The following is a 20,692-nucleotide window of genomic DNA, read 5'->3' as shown; positions in this document are numbered from 1 at the left end:
CATATTACCCAGGAGCATTAAAGTAGTTAGGTGCAGACCAAATCCTCTGATTCCTTGACCAGTTCCTCGTCCATTAGAAGATTCTATAATGTTTATTTTTCCTTTTTTGTATTTCTGTTATCCTGAAGAGAGTACGTGTGAAATATTGAACTCATTTGTGTTATTTGTAGGGCTGGAGGCACTTACTAGGTGTCTATAAATGGCAGTCTCCAAGGATATGGAATTGGGAGTCAGACCTGGGTCTGAATCTCAGCTTTGCCTGTTAGCACTTGGGCAAGTTTTTTTATATTTCCGAGCCAAAGCTTTCACATTTCAATAAATGGAGATAATAATATCTTGCATATAATGTTGTGATAATAAATAAAACAAGGTTATTGAAAGTATTTACTTTGGTACATGGCACAAATCATAGGCTTCAGTAAATATTTGTGAAATGAATAAGGGGTGACCATTGGTGTATCCGGAGAAAGCAATGGCAACCCACTCCAGTACTCTTGCCTGGAAAATCCCATGGATGGAGGAGCCTGGTAGGCTGCGGTCCATGGGGTTGCTAAGAGTCGGACACAACTGAGCGACTTCACTTTCACTTTTCACTTTCATGCATTGGAGAAGGAAATGGCAACCCACTCCAGTGTTCTTGCCTGGAGAATCCCAGGGACGGGGGAGCCTGGTGGGCTGTTGTCCATGGGGTCGCACAGAGTCAGACACAATTTAAGTGACTTAGCAGCAGCAGCAGCAGCAGCATTGCTGTATTATGATTATATGCAGTTATTGGTGTATTTGGGGCTTCCTAGGTGGCGCTAGTGGTAAAGGACCTGCTTGCCAATGCAGAAGACTTAAAAGATACAGGTTCGATTTCTGGGTCAGAAAGATCCCCTGGAGGAGGAAATGGCAACCCACTCCAGTATTCTTGCCTGGAGAATCAGATTGGTGTATTTGATTTCCCTCACAGAGAGTCACCATACTTTACCTTTCAGGTGTCTCTTATTCTTTATAGACATGTATTCTTATTGCTGTAGTAAACAGTGTTGGCTAACTTCTTTTTGTCTAGAAGATGCCTATTTTAGCTACCTCACAGCCTTTTAATTTGTTTGATTCCAGACTAATCCATGGAGGACAGCTGTTAAATGGATTGGCAGGTCCAACTGTAATGAACGCAGCTCCATTCCTCTCCACAACATGGTTCTCTGCAGACGAGCGGGCCACTGCCACAGCTATCGCGTCGATGCTCAGTTACCTCGGGGGAGCTTGTGCGTTTTTAGTTGGACCACTTGTCGTTCCAGCTCCCAATGGGACAGCACCTCTTCTTGCTTCAGAGAATAGCAGGGCCCACATTAAAGATCTCATAGAGACTGTATTATACGCAGGTACTTCAAAGTTTATTTTCTTCCTGTTATATTTTGTCTTTTATCCCTGTCATTTTCACTCTACTTTTTGTATACCAGGTCATTTCTTTTAAAATAGAGGACTAATCCATACATATTCATATATGTGCTTACCTTTTATATAATATGGAGATGCCTATTTAAAACTTACCCTTTCTAGGAAGTGTAGTAAGTTTAAAATGTATTATTGCTACATGAAAGGTTATTTCTTAACTTTACTCTTCCCATCCATTTACAGTTAAGCACTGTATAACACCTTGTCTAGAGTCTTTTCTAGATATCAGTGTAAAAGAACTGAGCATAACAGTTCATGATACATATTTGTTAAGCCTCTATCAGTAGGTGTTAAGTCCATTTTCTCCCTGTAGTTTCCTGTTATTGGCCATGTTCTCTAACTTCATAAACGTAGATCAGCCATGATTTTCCTTTTCATTTCCTACTCTGTATGTTTAGTCTGTTAATAAGGGATGTTGACCTTTTCAAAACATTTTCTAGGTCCTTTCTCTTTATTTTAAACTCAAGCCCTAGCCCACTCTTAAATCTTAAGTATATTGCCTCTCCCCATACGCCTGTTCATTATTTCCTTCTACATTCAGAAAACTTTTTGTAAGTGTTTCAGTATGTACCAAACACCATGGTAAGCACTGGGGATTGGCAAGATCACTGATGAGGTCATTACAGTACAAATAAGGATATACAGAGCTTGGGAAGCCTAACTGACCTGGCTTTGGGGAGAAGTTGAGGAGTCAGGGAAGACTTCACTAGGAATGTGATAATTAAAACTAAGAATTTCACAGGTGTTCACTGAATGTTCAAGTGAGTTAAGGTGTCCCTCATAGAAGGGCAGAGAAGGTATACGAGAGCTCAGTATGTCCAGGGAACTGCATGTAATTTTGTGACGAGAGTAGTTTAAGTATGTGTTTGGGTGTAGGTAGCAAGTGACAGAAAATGAGACGGAAAAGGTAAAGGACCAGATGATGATGAACTTCATGTTAGTTCATGTATTTACTTATTAACTTAACAAACATATTTTGAGCTCCTATCATCTATAAGTGTTCTAGGCACTGAGGTAAACATAGTTCCTGCCCAGACAGGACTTTCAGTGTCCCAAAGCATACAGACAAACAAGCAGTTGTAAAACAAGGTGCTAAGGGCTAAAACAAAAGACCTACAATTGCTTTGATTGCTCAGAGGAGAAGCACCTAACCAGATTTTGGAGGTCAAATAGCGCTTCCTGAAGGCAGATAATCTAATTTGGAACCTACAGAATGAGAGAGAATTAGCCAAATATAATGGGCAGAAGGAAGAACAGATTAGAGAGAGAGTACCATGGAGGAGAAACCTCCAGTAAGAGGGGAGAGCCTGCTACAGTCAAGCAGCTGAAGGCCCGGAGTGGCTTAGATCTGGTTAGAGTGGTGAAAGATGGAGCTAGAGAGGTAAGTCAGGCCACGCAAGCCTTCTAAGCAGAGGTAAAGGGTTTGAAGTTCACCAGGTTGTAGGCAAAGGCCACACGCCAGGGACTTCTACACTAGAGAGCTATATGATGGAATTTATATCTCAAAAATCTGATTTTGAGGAGGTAAAAGTGAAATTAGAGGTGGTCGTGGTAAATAAAGCTCCCTGTAGACAATTCACTCTTTTTACAGAAAGAAGCTGAAATGTAAGAATAATAAAACCGAAAGTAGGTAAAACAAATTTTAAACTTTATTTTGGTTGTATCATTTCTTTTTATTGAAAGCTTAGGCAGTTGTTGTGTCTTTTAAATGACTGGATTTTAGGCACTATTGGGCATGTATTAATGTTCTACATCCTCTGGCTAATGATTCCCAGGCCGTCAAGCAGAAATCCCTATTCAAAGCTTCCAGCTATTGTTCTAGTGCTTTCATATTTTCCCATTTGTTTCCCTGAGGTAATGTCCCATGACCCTTCTTTCCATTAAAAAATAGTTTGCTTAGAATCATGACCTTAAAAGATTAATGATTCTTAAACTAAAATTATTGCAAACAAAGACATTATGAGTAAGCTGTAGACCAATACACATAGGCACGTAAGTCCTGAACAAAATACTAGCAAACCAAATCTAGTAACATAATAAGGATTATATACCACCACCAAATGGGTTTTATCCCTGGACTACAAGTTGGTTTTACACTCAAGATCCAATTAATATAATATGTTAATAGAATAAAGGAGGAAAAACTATGTGATCATCTTAATAGATGGGGAAAAAAAAGCATTTGACAAATCCAGCACCCTTTCAAGATAAAAACATCCCCAAATTAGAAATAGACAGGAACTCCCTCAACCTAATAATACTAGGGCATCTATGAAAAACCCATAGACAGACAAGATCATATTTAATGGTCAAAGACTAAATGCATCCCCCCGAGAACAGGATCATTGAGTAAGAAAAAGAAGTAAAAGTCATCTAGATCAGAAAGGAGGAAGTAAAACTATCTCTGTTGAAAATGGCATGATCTTGAATATATAAAAATCCTCTGTAAATTACTAAAAAAGACTAATAGATCTAAAAAACAAATTCAGCAAAAATGAACAAGCTCATCCTAAGGAAAAAAGTTTTAGGATTCAAGACTAATATATAAAAATCAACTGTATTTCTATACACTTGTAATGAACAGTCCAAATATGTAATTAGGGAAACAGTGCATTTGTAATAGCCTCAAAAAGAATAAAATATTCAGGAATAAATTCAAGAAAATAAGCATAAAACTAGCACTCTGAACACTATAAGGCACTGTTGGAAACAATTAAAGAAGACCTAAAGAAATGGAAAGGCATCCTGTTCATGTGTTGGAAGTTTTAATATTGAAGATGGTAATACTCCCCACATGTATCTACAAATTAAATACAATCTCAATTAATATTTAGCTGCCTTTGTTATAGAAATTGACAAACATCCTAAAATTTGTATGGAAATGCAAGGGACTCAGAATAGCCAAAACAGCCTTGAAAAGGAATAACATTGGAGAACTCACAATTCCCAGTTTCAAAACTTACTACAAAGCTGCACTGATCAAGACAACATGGTACTGATATAATGACAGACATATAAATCAACAGAGCAGAAGTGAGATCCCAAAAAATAAACCATTACATTTATAGTGAAATGACTTTTCAACTTTTTTATTATAGTCAATTGACTTTTGACAACAGTGCCAAGCCAATTCAAAGGGGAAAGAATTAGTCTTTTCAACAAGTGATATTGGAATAACTGGATAGCCACATGCAAAAGAATCAGTTTGAATCCCTTCCTTTCCCCATGTATAAAAATTAACTCAAAATAGATCATAAGCCTAAATGAAAGAACTAAAATGCTTTTGAACTGTGGTGTTGGAGAAGACTCTTGAGAGTCCCTTGGACTGCAAGGAGATCCAACCAGTCCATCTTAAAGGAGATCGGTCCTGGGTGTTCACTGGAAGGACTGATGTTGAAGCTGAAACTCCACTACTTTGACCACCTGATGCGAAGAGCTAACTCATTTGAAAGGACCCTGATGCTGGGAAAGATTGAGGGCAGGAGGAGAAGGGGGTGACAGAGGATGAGATGGTTGGATGGCATCACCAACTTGATGGACATGGGTTTGGGTGGACTCTGGGAGTTGGTGATAGACAGGGAGGCCTGGCCTGCTGTGGTTCATGGGGTCACAAAGAGTCGGACACAACTGAGCGACTGAACTGAACTGAGAAGAAACATAGGAATAAGTGTTCATGACTTGGGTTAGGTGAGTCCTTTTTAAAAAGGACACCGAGAGTACAAATGGCAAAACAGAAAAATAGAAAAATTGGAATTTGTTAAAATTGAAATCTTGTGCTTCAAAAGATACCATCAATAAAGCTACAAGACAACCCACAGAATGGGAGAAAATAATTGTAAATCATATATCTGATAAGGAACTTGTATCCAGAACATATTTTAAAAAACTGTTAGAATCCAGCAGCAAAAAATCAGTTTGATTAACAAATGGGCAAAAGACTTGAAATAGACATTTTTCCAAAGAAGATATACAAATGGCTAACAAGTACATGAAAAGATACTCATTGTCATTAGTCATTAGGAAAATGCAAATCAAAACTGTAACAAGATAAACTTTACAACCTAGTAGGGTGACTATAATCAATAAAATGGAAAATACAGTAACAAGTGTTGAGGAGAAAATGGAGAAATTGGAACCCTCATACATTGCTGGTAGGAATATAAAAGGGTACAACCACTTTGGAAATAGTTTGGCAGCTTCTCAAAATGTTAAAAATAAATTACCATATGACCCACCAGTTCTATTTCCAGGTATATGCCTAAAGAGATGACAGCATACATCCATGCAGAGATTTGTATACAAATATTCATAGTAACTATATTCATTATAGTAAAAAAGTAGAAACAATCCAAATGTCAGTTAACTAAGTGGATTTTAAAATGTGATATATCCATCCAATGGAATATTATTTGGCAAAAAAGATTAAGTACTGCTCCAACATGGGTGAATCTTGAAAATAATAAGCTAAATAAAAGAGGCCAATCACAAAAGACTACATATTATGAGATTCCATTTGTAAGAAATGTCCATAGTACTCAAATCCATAGAGATTGAAAGAAGATTAATGATTCCACAGGGCTGGGAAATTATTCAATATCACAGTAATCCAAGTCTATGCCCTGACCAGTAATGCTGAAGAAGCTGAAGTTGAATGGTTCTATGAAGACCTAAAGACCTTCTAGAACTAGCACCCAAAAAAGATGTCCTCTTCTTTATAGGGGACTGGAATGCAAAAGTAGGAAGTCAAGAGATACCTGGAGTAAAATGTGGCTTTGGAGTACAAAACAAAGCAGGGCAAAGGCTAAGAGTTTTGCCGAAAGAACTCACTGGTTATATCAAACACCCTCTTCCAACAACACAAGAGAAGACTCTACACATGGACATACCAGATGGTCAATACTGAAATCAGATTGACTATGTTCTTTGCAGCCGAGGATGAAGAAGCTCTATATAGTCAGAAAAAACAAGACTGGGAGCTGACTGTGGCTCAGATCATGAACTCTTTATTGCGAAATTCAGACTTAAATTGAAGAAAGTAGGGAAAATCACTAGACCATTCAGGTATGACCTAAATCAAATCCCTTACGATTATACAGTGGAAGTGAGAAATAGATTCAAGGGATTAGATCTGACAGACAGAGTGCTTGAAGAACTATGGACCATGGTTCATGACATTGTACAGGAGGCAGGGATCAAGACCATCCCCAAGAAAAAGAAATGCAAAAAGGCAAAATGGTTGTCTGAGGAGGACTTACAAATAGCTGAGAAAAGAAAAGAAGCGAAATGCAAAGGAGAAAAGGAAAGATATACCCAATTGAATGCAGAGTTCTAAAGAATAGCAAGAAGAGATAAGAAAGCCTTCCTCAGTGATCAGTGCAAAGAAATAGAGGAAAACAATAGAATGGGAAAGACTAGAGATCTCTTCAAGAAAATTAGAGATACCAAGGGAGTATTTCATGCAAAGATGGGCACAAAAAAGGACAGAAATGGTACAGACCTAACAGAAGCAGAAGAAGAAGAGGTGTCAGGAATACACAGAAGAACTATACAAAAAAGATCTTCATGACCCAGATAGCCACGATGGTATGACCACTCACCTAGAGCCAGATATCCTGAAATGCGAAGTCAAGTGGACCTTAGGAAGCATCACTATGAACAAAGCTAGTGGAGGTGATGGAATTCCAGTTGAGCTCTTTCAAATCCTAAAAGATGATGCTGGGAAGGTACTGCACTCATAATGCCAGTAAATTTGGAAAACTCAGCAGTGGCCACAGAACTGGAAATGATCAGTTTTCATTCCAATCCCAAAGAAAGGCAATGCCAAAGAATGTTCAAACTACCGCACAGTTGCACTCATCTCACACACTAGCAAAGTAATGCTCAAAATTCTCCAAGCCAGCCATCAATAGTACATAAACTGTGAACTTCCAGATGTTCAAGCTGGATTTAGAAAAAGTAAAGGAACCAGAGGTCAAATCACCAACATCCACTGGATCATCAAAAAAGTAAGAGAGTTCCAGAAAAACGTCTATTTCTGCTTTATTGGCCATGCCGAAGCCTTTGACTATGTGGATCACAACAAACTGGAAAATTCTGAAAGAGATGGGAATACCAGACCACCATACCTGCCTCTTGAGAACTGTGTATGCAGGTCAAGAAGCAACAGTTAAAACTGGACATGGAACAGCAGACTGGTTCCAAATCAGAAAAGGAGTATGTCAAGGCTGTATATTGTCACCCTGCTTATTTAACTTATATGGAGAGTACATCATGAGAAATGCTGGGCTGGAGGAAGCACAAGCTGGAATCAAGATTGCCGGGAGAAATATCAATAACCTCAGATAACACAGATGACACCACCTTTATGGCAGAAAGTAAAGAAGAACTAAAGAGCTTCTTGATGAAAGTGAAAAAGGAGAGTTAAAAAATTGGCTTAAAACTCAACATTCCAAAAACTAAGATCATGGCATCTGGTCCCATCCCTTCATGGTAAACAGTTGGGGAAACAATAGAAACAGTGACAGACTTTATTTTGGGGGGCTTCAAAATCACTGCAGATGGACTCTGCAGCAGTATTATTAATGGGCTTCCCTTACAGCCATGAAATTAAAAGACGCTTGCTCCTTGTCAGAAAAGCTATGACCAACCTGGACAGCATATTAAAAAGCAGAAACATTACTTTACCAACAAAGGTCCATCTAGTCAAAGGTATGGTTTTTACAGTAGTCATGTATGGATGTGAGAGTTGGACTATAAAGAAAGCTGAGTACCATAGAATTGATGCTTTTGAACTGTGGTGCTGGAGAAGACTCTTGAGAGTCCCTTGGATTACAAAGAGATCCAACCAGTCCATCCTAAAGGAAATCAGTCCTGAATATTCATTGGAAGGACTGATGATGAAGCTGAAACTCCAATACTTTGGCCAGCTGATGTGAAGAGCTGACTCATTGGAAAAGACCCTGATGCTGGGAAAGATTGAGGGCAGGAGGAGAAGGGGATGACAGAGGATGAGATGGTTGGATGGCATCACCGGCTCGATGGACATGAGTTTTAGGAAGCTCTGGGAGTTGGTGATGGACAGGGAAGACTGGCATGCTGCAGTCTTTGGGGTCGCAAAGAGTCAGACACGACTGAGCGACTGAACTGACTGACAGAGTTTCTTTGGAGGATGATGGAAAAGTTGTAAACCTGTGGTGATGATTGTAAAACTCACTGAATTATGCACTTTAAATTTGTGAATTATATCTCAGTGAAGATATAATTTTACAAAAATGCCAGTAGAAAGATGGACAAAGAATACAAATAAGGCTATCACAGAAGAAATACAAATGGCCAATAAGCATATGGAAGATGCTCATTCATTTTTACTCATAATAAAAGGACTGTAAATTAAAACAATACATTAAATTTGTTCCTAAGTTGACAAAAAACAAAGACATTGTTTGTGGTTAGTGTCTTATAGAAATATTGTACCTTTTTGCTAAGAATATAGCCCTAGAGTTAGAATTATCCTACTGAAAGAACATCCAGAAATCACTTAATCTATTCCCTTTATTGGCCCAGAAAGTATAAGGAATTCATTCAGTTTATAAGTTAACTAATGGGGTATACTGGTCTATACTCCAAGGTTTCCTGACTTTTCTATTAGAGTCATGCTTTTCTACTAAATTGAGCACAGTTAAAAGCTGGGACTTCCATGTGCCAGAATTCTGGAGGGAAAGATCAGGACTCCTAGGAACTTTTCCTTCTATAATAGTGCCCAAACTAAGATTGATCAGATGTTCATTTTACTTTTCTTTGTTTCCTATGCGTGTGTGTGCTAAGTCATGTCTGACTCTTTGTGACCCTATGAACTGTAGCCTACCAGGCTCCATTATCTATGGGATTCTCCAGGCAAGAATACTGAAGTGGGTTGCCATGCCGTTCTCTAGGGGATCTTCCCAGCCCAGAGATCAAACTTGCATCTCTTGTGGCTCCTGCGTTGCAAGCAGATTCTTTACCACTGAGCCACCAGGGAAGCTCTTTGATTGTTTAATAGCCTACATTAGCTAGTCTTGTGTTTGTTAAATTTTGCTGTCTCTTGGTTTCTTTTTTTTTTTTTTTTGGATGCTTCCCTGTCTTGTTCAGATTTCACATAAAGCCTATATATTAAGTCTGTTCTACACAAAGCATTAGAATATCCTACCATTGATCAAACAAACCTTTTCCTGTCCTAATCTTACCAATTTTCTAGCCTAGTCTTTATTTTTGAGGACCATGCTTATAAAACAATCATCCTAGGCCTGTTTAAAGATCTCTGTTATAGATAATACTGTTGGCTTTTAATGGGTTTTCTCCATAGAGTAACATTTGTTTACTGCTTCAATCCTCTTTTTATGTAGTGTACCATACCATAAGTCTGCCATACTTATTTCCTTGTATGACTTCTTACCTGCTGAAAGTTATATCTTTGCATGTCAATCTTTCTCACAAGACTGGGCTGTTGTCTAGGCAAGTACTATATTTTGCTTATCTGTATATAACTATTTGCTTATCTGTATTTATCTGTATATACATTTATAGATATATCTGTATATATCTATACATGTATGTTGTCACCCAGCTTATTAAACTTGTATGCAGAGGATATCATGCAAAATGCTGGGCTGGATGAAGCTCAAGCTGGAATCAAGATTGTTGGGAAAGATATTAATAACCTCAGATATGCAGATGACATCACCCTTATGGCAGAAAATGAAGTGGAGCTAAAGAGTGTCTTGATGAAGGTGAAAGAGGAGAGTCAAAATTGGCTTAAAACTCAGCATTCAGAAAACGAAGATCATGACACCTGGGCCCGTCACTTCATGGCAAATAGATGGGGAGACAATGGAAACAGTGACAGACTTTATTTTCTTGGGCTCTAAAAATCACTGCAGGTGGTGACTGCAGCCATGAAATTAAAAGACACTTGCTCCTTTAAAGAAGAGCTATGATTAACCTAGACAGTGTATGAAAAAGCAGAGATATTACTTTGTTGACAAATGTCCACATAGTCAAAGCTATGGTTTTTCCAGTAGTCATGTACAGATGTGAGAGTTCGACCATAAAGAAGACTGAGTGCTGAAGAATTGATACTTTCGAACTGTGGTGTTGGAAAAGACTCTTGAGAATCCCTTGGACTGCAAGGATATCAAACCAGTCAGTCTTAAAAGAAATCAACCCTAAATATTCATTGGAAAGACTGATGCTGAAGCAGAAACTCCAATACTTTGGCCATCTGATAGGAAGAGTCGACCCAATGGAAAAGACCCTGATGCTGGGAAAGATTGAAGGCAGGAAGAGAAGGGGACAACAGAGGATGAGATGGTTGGATGGCATCACTGACTCGATGGACATGAGTTTGAGCAAATTCCAGGAGATGGTGAAGGACAGGGAAGCCTCGAATGCTATACAGTCCGTGGGATTGCAAAGAATTGGACACGTCTGAGTGACTGAGCAACAATATATCCAAAGCTGCATCAGCTCAATAAATATTTGTTAAAGAAATACTTGAAATGTTGAACTTTTTATGTTGTCTGATTAGCATTTTACTGTTTTTGTTTTGTTTTTCAGAATTCGGAGGTGTCTGCTTACTATTTTCTGCAACTCTAGCTTATTTCCCACCTCGGCCACCTCTTCCTCCCAGTGTTGCTGCAGCTAGCCAGCGGCTGAGCTATCGACGGAGCTTTTGTAGGTTATTAAGGTAAATATACTTAAAGTCACTGAGTGGTTTTGGTTAGCACCTTTAGGATAATTTCACATTTATCTCAGATAATTTAAGACAGTAGTTTTTCAATAACCTATTTATCAGGCTGTAAATAATTGATAAAATACTGATTAAATATTTTAGAGGGATTTCCTATCAGAAATCTATCTTTAAAGATTGCTTAAAGGAAAAACCTTTATAACTTTTGCTTTCTCTGTATTAACCCCTATACTGTTATTTACTTAATATTTTTAAAATCAAATCTTTTATTTAAATAATTTTCTTTTATAAGGAAACATCACATAGTGGTGTGAAATCATGGGTCTTATGTGATTATTATATTTTTCCTAATACACAAATTATTTTATTCATTATATATTTCTTAATACATATTAAAATAAACAAGTGCTAGTTAATGCACAGTAAATAAAATAAATAATATTTGTTTCATATCACTTAAAATCATCTTGAACCTCCAGTGGGATCATACTTTGAGAAATTTAATTGTTTATTGGTACAACTTAAAAGTAATTAGATTATATTCTTGAAGACTTCAAATACTTGAAGGCCCAGTAGTGAATTTGATTCCTTGGCTATGCAAACCATTGCCGGTGATTGTGATTTGTAATTGGGCCACTAGATTTTATCTTTTGAATTTTTTCTCTAGTTAGTTGTGATGAGTTTTTATTGATTCATCAACAACTCTCTGTGGTTAGTTCTTTCTTTTCTAGTCTTCCTATCTCCCACAGATGGTAAGTTGCTTGTGGTCAAGAACTATCTTTGTATCCTCTATATTAATGTCCAACAGGAATATAATGGGAGCCACATACGTGACTTTAAATCTGTTAGTAGACTTATTTTAATAAGTAGAAACAGGTAAAATTAATTTTAATAGTATTAATAATATTTATTAATATTTTATTTAACTCAGTACATTTAAAGTATTATTTCAACACATAGTATACCAAGATTATTATTGAGATGCTTTATATCCTTTTATTCATAGAAAATCTTTGAAATCCAGTGTGTATTTTATATTTGTAGCACATCTCAATTTAAATGCTAAATTTACATTAGAAATACTCGGTCTGCATTTAGATTTCATTAAGTTTACTATTAAAGTTTTCATTGAACAGTATCTCCCATATTGCACTGTTTGTCTAAAGTTAAAGATAACTACTTGCAATTTATCAAATTTTGAATCAACACATTTTTTATATTATTTGAAAGGTCTTATATTCTATAGGCAGTTGTTTGGGCCTTAATTGAAGATCTTTTACTTCTGTAGAATACTTTTTTCCTCTTCATAATTTTAAACAAAACTTCCATAGATAAAATAATTTCCTTTACTATCTCTCCATCTAAAAATGTTTTTGTTTTTGGGCAGAAATCCAAAGCATTTTATAGTTGACCAAAGTATAGGCTCATATTTGGTAAAAAATCAATTAAAAATGTTGAATTCAGATTTCAGACAACTAATTGTCTTGATTCATTTTTGACTTTAGGAAGAAGCTTCTTATAAAATTCACTGTGTATTTGTTGAACATATCCCTTAATATTATCCACTTAATTATCCTAAAACTTTTTTTATACAACAGACAGCATTTTTACTCTGCTGCAATAAGTTACATTTACCATTGTGAAATTTGCAACATATTTTCAGTCTCACATATATTTTCTTTCTGCGTAAAATATTCATAAATTACAGTGTTAGTGTGTAAAAAAAGTTAGAATTGAGTGAGTTAGTTCATTGACACCAATAAGATCATTGACAGTTTATAATACTAGAAACAGCATATGCTACCATGTACACACTACAGTAGTGTCTTACTCAGTATAGCGGTTAAGGTGAAATGCACTTCTGCCAAAAAGTAAAGCTGTGTTTAATGGAAATTTTCTCTTCACTGTGTTTTTAAATTGAATTTAAATTAATTAAAATGAAATGAAATGAAATATTCGTTTCTCAGTTGCACTAGTCACATTTCATATGCTCAATAGCCACATTGCACAAGTGACTGCCATGTTAGATAGCATAGCTATGTAACATTGTTTCTCAGACTTTGATTTATAGCCAACTAACTTAGTAGGCCGACCACCTTTTCTTGTTAAACAGAATAGAAAGGAATAAAATTTAAAAAAGAAAAGAAAGGAGTAAAATATAACAGAAACTACTATTCTATCACACAAAAAAATAATACATATTTTGGAGTGATACTTTTGTTTCAGTACATAGATACTGAATCTCTGTGTACTGTAAGTCACTAAGTAAATATTTCTTACTCTGGAATATAGTAAAAAGTTTTGAAAACCACATCTACAGCATCTAGTAAATTGCCTTCCACATAATAGGCAAAGTAATAATATTAGTTCAGTTGACTTGTGATCAGTGGCACACATTTGTAAGTTGAGAGTTAAAATGATAGGTTTGGTTTTTTCCTAATGCTATTTAACCGAGTTTTTCTCCATGCAAAGCTAGAGGTTAGAGAGCAACAGATAAGCTAGAGAGGTAGGTTCAGGTCAGATTATGCCATCCTCATAATTTCAAACTATTCTGTGGGAAGTGAGGGGTCATAGCAGGGTTTTAAGGTAAGGAGTTATCAAAAAGACTGTTCTGAGAAGAAAAAAACAACTTAAAATGATGATCACTTTGACCACAACAAACCACTTTGTGTTTGCTTCTAATTACCCTAGAGTCAAGATCGTTATTTTCTGTTTAAACTACAGAGTATAAGATCTTTCTTCTCGATTAAAACCCCTTTACACCGGTGGCTCGGAGAAGTCAATGGCAACCCACTCTAGTACTCTTGCCTGGAGAATCCCAGGGGCAGAGGAGCTTGTTGGACTGCCGTCCGTGGGGTCTCACAGAGTCGGACACGACTGACGGGACTTAGCAGCAGCAGCAGCAGCAGCAGACCAGTGCCTAACATTCCTTTTCTCTTCCCATGTTCATGTGTTTACTCTGCAGGATTGCCTACTTCTGCTTTGGGCTCTCCAGGGGACTTCTTTGGACATGCCATGGTCCATTTCCCTAACCTACCTGTGTAATTCAAACCCCTAGTCCTTCAAAGAACTTCTGATATCATTGCTTCCTAGATTAATCAGAATAACTGCTTCTCTAGATTCTAGTTCCATTGTCTAGGCAGAAAAAAAAAAATCATTGGTTACGCTTCAAAGTTTACATTATTTTACTTACTGTCCACATGATTCCCATCACTTCAGATGTATATAACCTGTGTAACCTAATGTAAACATTTCTCTCCCTTTATGTATCAGTTTAATCTTTGATGATGGTGGTTGTTTTTGGCTTTTAGACTTAAAAGAGTAGAGAGTTAAGTTGAACATGTTCCTTACTTCAGGATACGTGAACACCTTTATTCATTCATTCTTTTCTTTATATCTCTCACTCCCATTCCCTTTTCCCTACCTAGGCCACCTTTCTTTTTTAACAGATTTTTTTTTTTAAACATTTATTTTTATTTATTTGGCTGCATAGAGTCTTAGTTGTGGCATGTGGGATCTAGTTCCCTAACCAGGGATTGAACCCAGCCCCCCTGTATCAGGAGCACAGAGTCTTAGCCGCTGGACCACAAGGGAATTCCCCCCCTAGGCCACCTTTCAAATGCATTTTATGTGTATCTCTTTATGCTTTTGTAACATTTGTATTATTTTGTATGCTTCTATTTTTATCTAAACAGTGACATATTTTGTATCTCATTCTGTTTGACTTTTTTCACTAAACACTATGTGGTTTTTATAAAATACTTTTTATTTTGGAAATAGGAAGGTAGAACAGGATAACCTCCATATCCACATAACCAAATATCAACAATTACCACTTTGTGGCCAATATTGTTTCATTTGTACACTTCCCTTTTCCTGTATCATGAAGCAAATCCCAAATGATAAATCATTTCATCCATATATATTTTAACATGTTTATGTTACAAAGATAGGAACTCTTTTAAACGTTCCATAAATACGTTACCATTGTTACACTGAAAACATTTTAGCAGTAGTTTGCTACTATCAAATTGGTGTTTCAATTGTCTCATAAATGTCATAAGTGCTTTTTGTTTGTTTAAGTCAGGATCTAGATTGGATCCATGCATTGCAATTGGCTCAAATGCCTTATAATCTCTAGGTTTCCTTCCATCTCCCTCTCATTTCTTTGTAATTGTTTGTTGAGGAGCCAGCTCTCTGTCTCCAAGGTCTGGAATGTGTTGATCATCTCTTTGTAGAGTAGTTTGCCCCTCTGCCCTCTGTATTTCCTATAAATTGTTAGCTCGAACTGCATTCTAATTCAGGTTTTGGTTTTGATTTTACAGAACTACCTCATGCTGTCTTCTTCCATCAGAAGGCACATGCTATCTGGATAACTCTGATTTTGTGGTAGTAGTGCTCTGTTTTCAAGATACATCTCTCTGCTGTGTATACCTAGTTCTCTGTACTCTGTGGTCTGAAACCATCATATTTTTTATAACCATTCCCATTTTGTACTCTGCCTCCAGCTCATTGTCACCACAAATACCACTGCAGTGATATCCTAATATGCATCACTGTAGACCTAAGACTTCTTTGGAAAACAGACCTCACACAACATTGCTTTATCATCAGATGTTTTAAGCTGAATTTGCCAAGTATTGTCAAATTGCTCTAAAAAAATGCCTACACTTGTCTATACTTCCATCAGCAATACCCATTTTCTATATGCTTGCCAAACTTGACATTATCCATCTTTCTAATTTTCACTAGTCTAGTGGGTAAAAATAAATGTATCTTTTGTTTAATATGCGTTTTCTGGTTATTAGTAAGTTTGAGACTCTCATGTAGTTGTTTGCCATTTAGGTTTCATCTACTGTAAATTCCTCTTCATAGATTCCACCCATGTCTCAGTGGTAGTTTCTTTTTCTTAATGATTTACATATTCTAGATATAAATTCCCTGTTGATTTTTAAAAGTTCAAATATCTGTTCCCATTATGTCATCTGTTTACTAATTTTCTCAGTGGATGTCTTATTTATAACTTCCTGTTCTTTTTCTTTCACACTTACGTGTTCAGTCTACCTAGACTCCGTGTTAGTGTACGGTATTAAATACCGGGAGGTTTTTCCTCTCTGTAAAATGAACTAGTACCAGTCACTGATCAGTCCTCAGCCATTTGATTTTTGTAGTGCCCCCTTTATTGTAGGTTGAGTTTCTGTGTCTTGGGTCTCTTTTTTCCTTCATTGTTCTCTTTGTTCTTGAGCAAATACCATACTATATTTATTACTCTGGATGTGCAGTTTGTCTTAATATCTGGTAGGACAAGGACTTCCTTTTTCACATTTTTCAAGGATGAGTTAGCTTTCCAAGGACTTTTATTTTCCCCCATGAACTTTATTCTTAGATTTCTTTTAAACATTCACCTGGAATTTTAATTGTGACTGCATTGAATTATAGATGAATTGGTGTTAACTTGACAGCGTGGACTCTATTTCCGTTTATTTAAATCATCTTCTGTGCCCTCCTGTGTTCCCTTCTCCACCCATAGAGATCTTGGGTCTTCCTGGTTTATTCCTAAATATTTTATAGCTTAAAAAATTTTTAAAAACTGTTGTGAATGATATCTAACTCTTATTATATTTTAAAAGTAAACTTTATTTTGAGATAATTATAGATTCACATGACGTTTTAAGAAATAATACAAAGAAATAACATGGGCCCTCGACCCAGTTTCCACCAGTGGTAACATCTTACAAAACTATAGTGCAATATCACAACCAGAAGATTAACAACTGATATTGTAAAGATATAGTACATTTCCATCATCACAAGGATCCTGCCTATTGCCCTTTTATAGCCACACCTACTTCCCGCCCACTCTGCTCTGTAACCCCTGACAGCCAGCTAATCTGTTTCCTATTACCATAATGTCACTTCAGGAATGTTATATAAATTGAGTCATTCAGTTCAGTTCAGTTCAGTTCAGTCGCTCAGTCGTGTCCGACTCTTTGCGACCCCATGAATCGCAGCACGCCAAGCCTCCCTGTCCATCACCAACTCCCGGAGTTTACTCAAACTCATGCCCATCGAGTTGGTGATGCCATCCAGCCATCTCATCCTCTGTCGTCCCCTTCTCCTCCTGCCCCCAATCCCTCCCAGCATCAGGGTCTTTTCCAATGGTCAACTCTTCGCATGAGGTGGCCAAAGTATTGGAGTTTCAGCGTCAGCATCAGTCCTTCCAATAAACACCCAGGACTGATCTCCTTTAGGATGGACTGGTTGGATCTCCTTGCAGTCCAAGGGACTCTCAAGAGTCTTCTCCAACACCACAGTTCAAAAGCATCAATTTTTCAGCGCTCAGCTTTCTTCACAGTCCAACTCTCACTGGAAAAACCATAGCCTTGACCAGACGGACCTTTGTTGGCAAAGTAATGTCTCTGCTTTTTAATATGCGCTCTAGGTTGGTTATAACTTTCCTTCCAAGGAGTAAGTGTCTTTTAATTTCATGGCTGCAGTCACCATCTGCAGTGATTTTGGAGCACCCCCCCAAAAAAGTCTGACACTTATTTCCACTGTCTCCCCATCTATTTCCCATGAAGTGATGGGACCAGATGCCATGATCTTAGTTTTCCGAATGTTGAGCTTTAAGCCAACTTTTTCACTCTCCTCTTTCACTTTCATCAAGAGGCTTTTTAGTTCCTCTTCACTTTCTGCCATAAGGGTGGTGTCATCTGCATATCTGAGGTTATTGATATTTCTCCCAGCAATCTTGATTCCAGCTTGTGTTTCTTCCAGCCCAGCATTTCTCATGATGTACTCTGCATATAAGTTAAATAAGCAGGGTGACAATATACAGCCTTGACGTACTCCTTTTCCTATTTGGAACCAGTCTGTTGTTCCATGTTCAGTTGTAACTGTTGCTTCCTGACCTGCATACAGGTTTCTCAAGAGTCATAACGGTACATAAAATTTTGAAGTTAGCTTTTTTTTATCCACCATAATTCTCTGGAGATTCATCCAGGTTGTTTTGTGTATTGGTAGTTACTCCTTTTTATTGCTCAGTTGTATTCTGTGGTTTGGATGTAGACAGTTTGTTTACATGTTCATTAATCTTTTTTTTCCTCCACCTGTTCATCAGAAGAAACAGTAATTTATCTTTACAAATAAGAGCTTTAAGAAAAAAATGAAGGTGCCTACTCATTCTATGAAATATTGTTGGTAATTCATCTATATAATAAACAGTGACATTTTTAAATAATGTGAACAAAAAACAGAAAAAAAAATTTAAGGAACTTCAAATTTATTAAACTGACAAATATTTTCTGATTCTGGTGTTCCAATTTCCAAATGACTTAGTTTTTCATGAGTAAGAGTTTAAATTCTAGATTTTGAACTTGTAATAATATTTTCTTTTTCTTCTCTTTTACAGCAATTTGAGATTTTTGATGATTGCTTTAGCGTATGCCATACCACTTGGTGTATTTGCTGGCTGGTCTGGAGTTCTGGACTTAATTTTAACACCAGTGCATGTCAGCCAAGTAAGCATTTTACTTCTTTATATCTTGTAGGTATTTTTAGTTCACTGAAATTCTGAGTATTGTCTACCTGTTCTTACATTTAGCTTCAATGCCTAGGTAAAGCATTATCCTATATCACTGCTGCAAAAGAAAGATCTTTATGAAATAGTTATAAACAATAATAATTTTCTTCCTGGATTTTGTTAACCACCGTGAATTTTGCATATGATTAATGATGCTAATAAAAGAAAAATAAAGAATGAAAAAATCTTAGGATCCTTGATTCTTGGTTTATAAAGGTGAAGATCCCATCATTAAATATAAGGCTATTCATACATCTAATTCCTCACTTTCTCTTCAGTCTCAGTATCTCATTTCCTTAAAAATAACCATTTCATCTATATGCTTGATGACATCCATTCCTTCTCCTTGCTTCCAAATAGCGTGGTAGAAAGGGGTAGAGAGACCAGAAAGGTCAAATGGAAGAAATCTAGCACACTGATCCATTGTATGAATAAACAATAACTTTTCCAATCTTCTTTTGATGAACATTTGGAATATCTACATCTAGGCTGTCATAAACAGTGCTGTATGGATATTTTCATATCTTGGGGCACTTCTATATACATTTCTACTGAATATCTATCTAGTAATGGAATTGCTAGTTACAGGGTGTGCCTGCTTTGATAGATGATGCCAAACTCCTCCAAAGTAGTTGTTTTAGTTTGCAGTCCTACCAGTACATGAAATTTCTCCTTCCTGCACATCATTACCAGCACTTGGCAGTGTTAATCTTTTTAAATTTAGATGTGCTGATGACTGTGCAGTTGTATGCCCTTGTAGTGACTTCCATGACAGCTTTTTAAGTGACATCCTTTTTTTATGACACACCTGTTCAAGTTTTTTGCCCACTACCTGGCTGCCTTTTTCTTACTGATTTGTAAAGAGAAGAGCTGTGTGAAAGTGGTCTCCCCAGGAAGGCTTGGCTGAGGAATGGACTGCACATGTAAAAGGCAAAGCTACCAGAGACTTAGAGAGATTGCTGTGAGGTGGAAAGCAGGACGAACATAGTAGAAGGCAAGCGTGCAGGACCCTTGGAGTTCTGGCCCAGCCAGAGTGGTAACAACTTGGTAATATCTTAGGCTTCTGTTGAGACACCAGAAAGAACAAACTTTAGAATCAAGGACCATACCCTCAATAGAGTAAAGCCTGTTCTTGGACCCACCATGAACAAAACCTAAAACCAAGCCTTGACAAAAATGTCCAGAGGACATGATTTGGAGATTGAAGCCTGCCAGGTGAAAGGAACTTGAGAAACAACTTGGTTTCTAATATTCTTCACTAATAAAGTACAAAATTAAGCTTACACAGGTTCAAGGTGAACAGCCATTAATTTAATGGCATGCTAACTCAAAAATCAACTATCTTAGAAAAGATAATCCAGAATCTCTATATTGTATCATCCACAACATATAGTAGACAATTTTTTAAAAATTAGACATACAAAGAAATCGGAAAATATGGTTCTTATTTAAAAACAAAAACAAAAGATGTAGTCCATAGAAACCAATTTGGAGATAGTCGAGGTGTTGGATTTAGCAGGCAGAAATGGTATTGCAAAAGAGAGAGTGAGAGAAATCTTTTCTTGCTTGAAATTCATAAATCTATTCCCATATATTATTGTGCAGAACTCTCTTATCCAGTACAGTAGCCTCTAGTTACATGTGGCTGTTTAATTTGAATAGTTTAAATTAGTTGAAATAAAATTAAAGTGAAAAATTAACTTCTTCAATAGCACTAACCCATATATTATCGTGCAGAACTCTTATCCAGTACAGTAGCCACTAGTCACATGTGGCTATTTAATGTGAATTGTTTAAACCAGCTTAAACTAGTTGAAATAAAATTAAAATGAAAAATTAACTTCCTCAATAGCACCAGCCTCTTTTCAAGTGCTCGTGGCCACTTGCAACTTATGGGTACCATATTGGGCAGTGTTGACATAGAATATTTCCATCATCATAGAAAG

The 20,692-nt window shown here is 36.8% G+C and overlaps 1 protein-coding gene across 1 annotated transcript in view; it reads left to right on the top strand.

The window, feature by feature from the left end:
- SLC49A4 (solute carrier family 49 member 4) overlaps positions 1–20,692 on the top strand; it is a 98,776-nt gene that overhangs the window by 27,282 nt on the left and 50,802 nt on the right. The window contains exons 3-5 of the mRNA XM_061167010.1: positions 1,102–1,367; positions 11,032–11,161; positions 18,576–18,684. Of these exons, the coding sequence (XP_061022993.1) occupies positions 1,102–1,367; positions 11,032–11,161; positions 18,576–18,684 (505 nt within the window). The remainder of the gene's footprint in view (positions 1–1,101; positions 1,368–11,031; positions 11,162–18,575; positions 18,685–20,692) is intronic.

The sequence above is a fragment of the Dama dama genome, chromosome 19 (assembly GCF_033118175.1).
Source record: "Dama dama isolate Ldn47 chromosome 19, ASM3311817v1, whole genome shotgun sequence".
Classification (NCBI taxonomy): Eukaryota; Metazoa; Chordata; class Mammalia; order Artiodactyla; family Cervidae; genus Dama; species Dama dama.
This window is presented reverse-complemented; position numbering and strand designations above follow the sequence as displayed.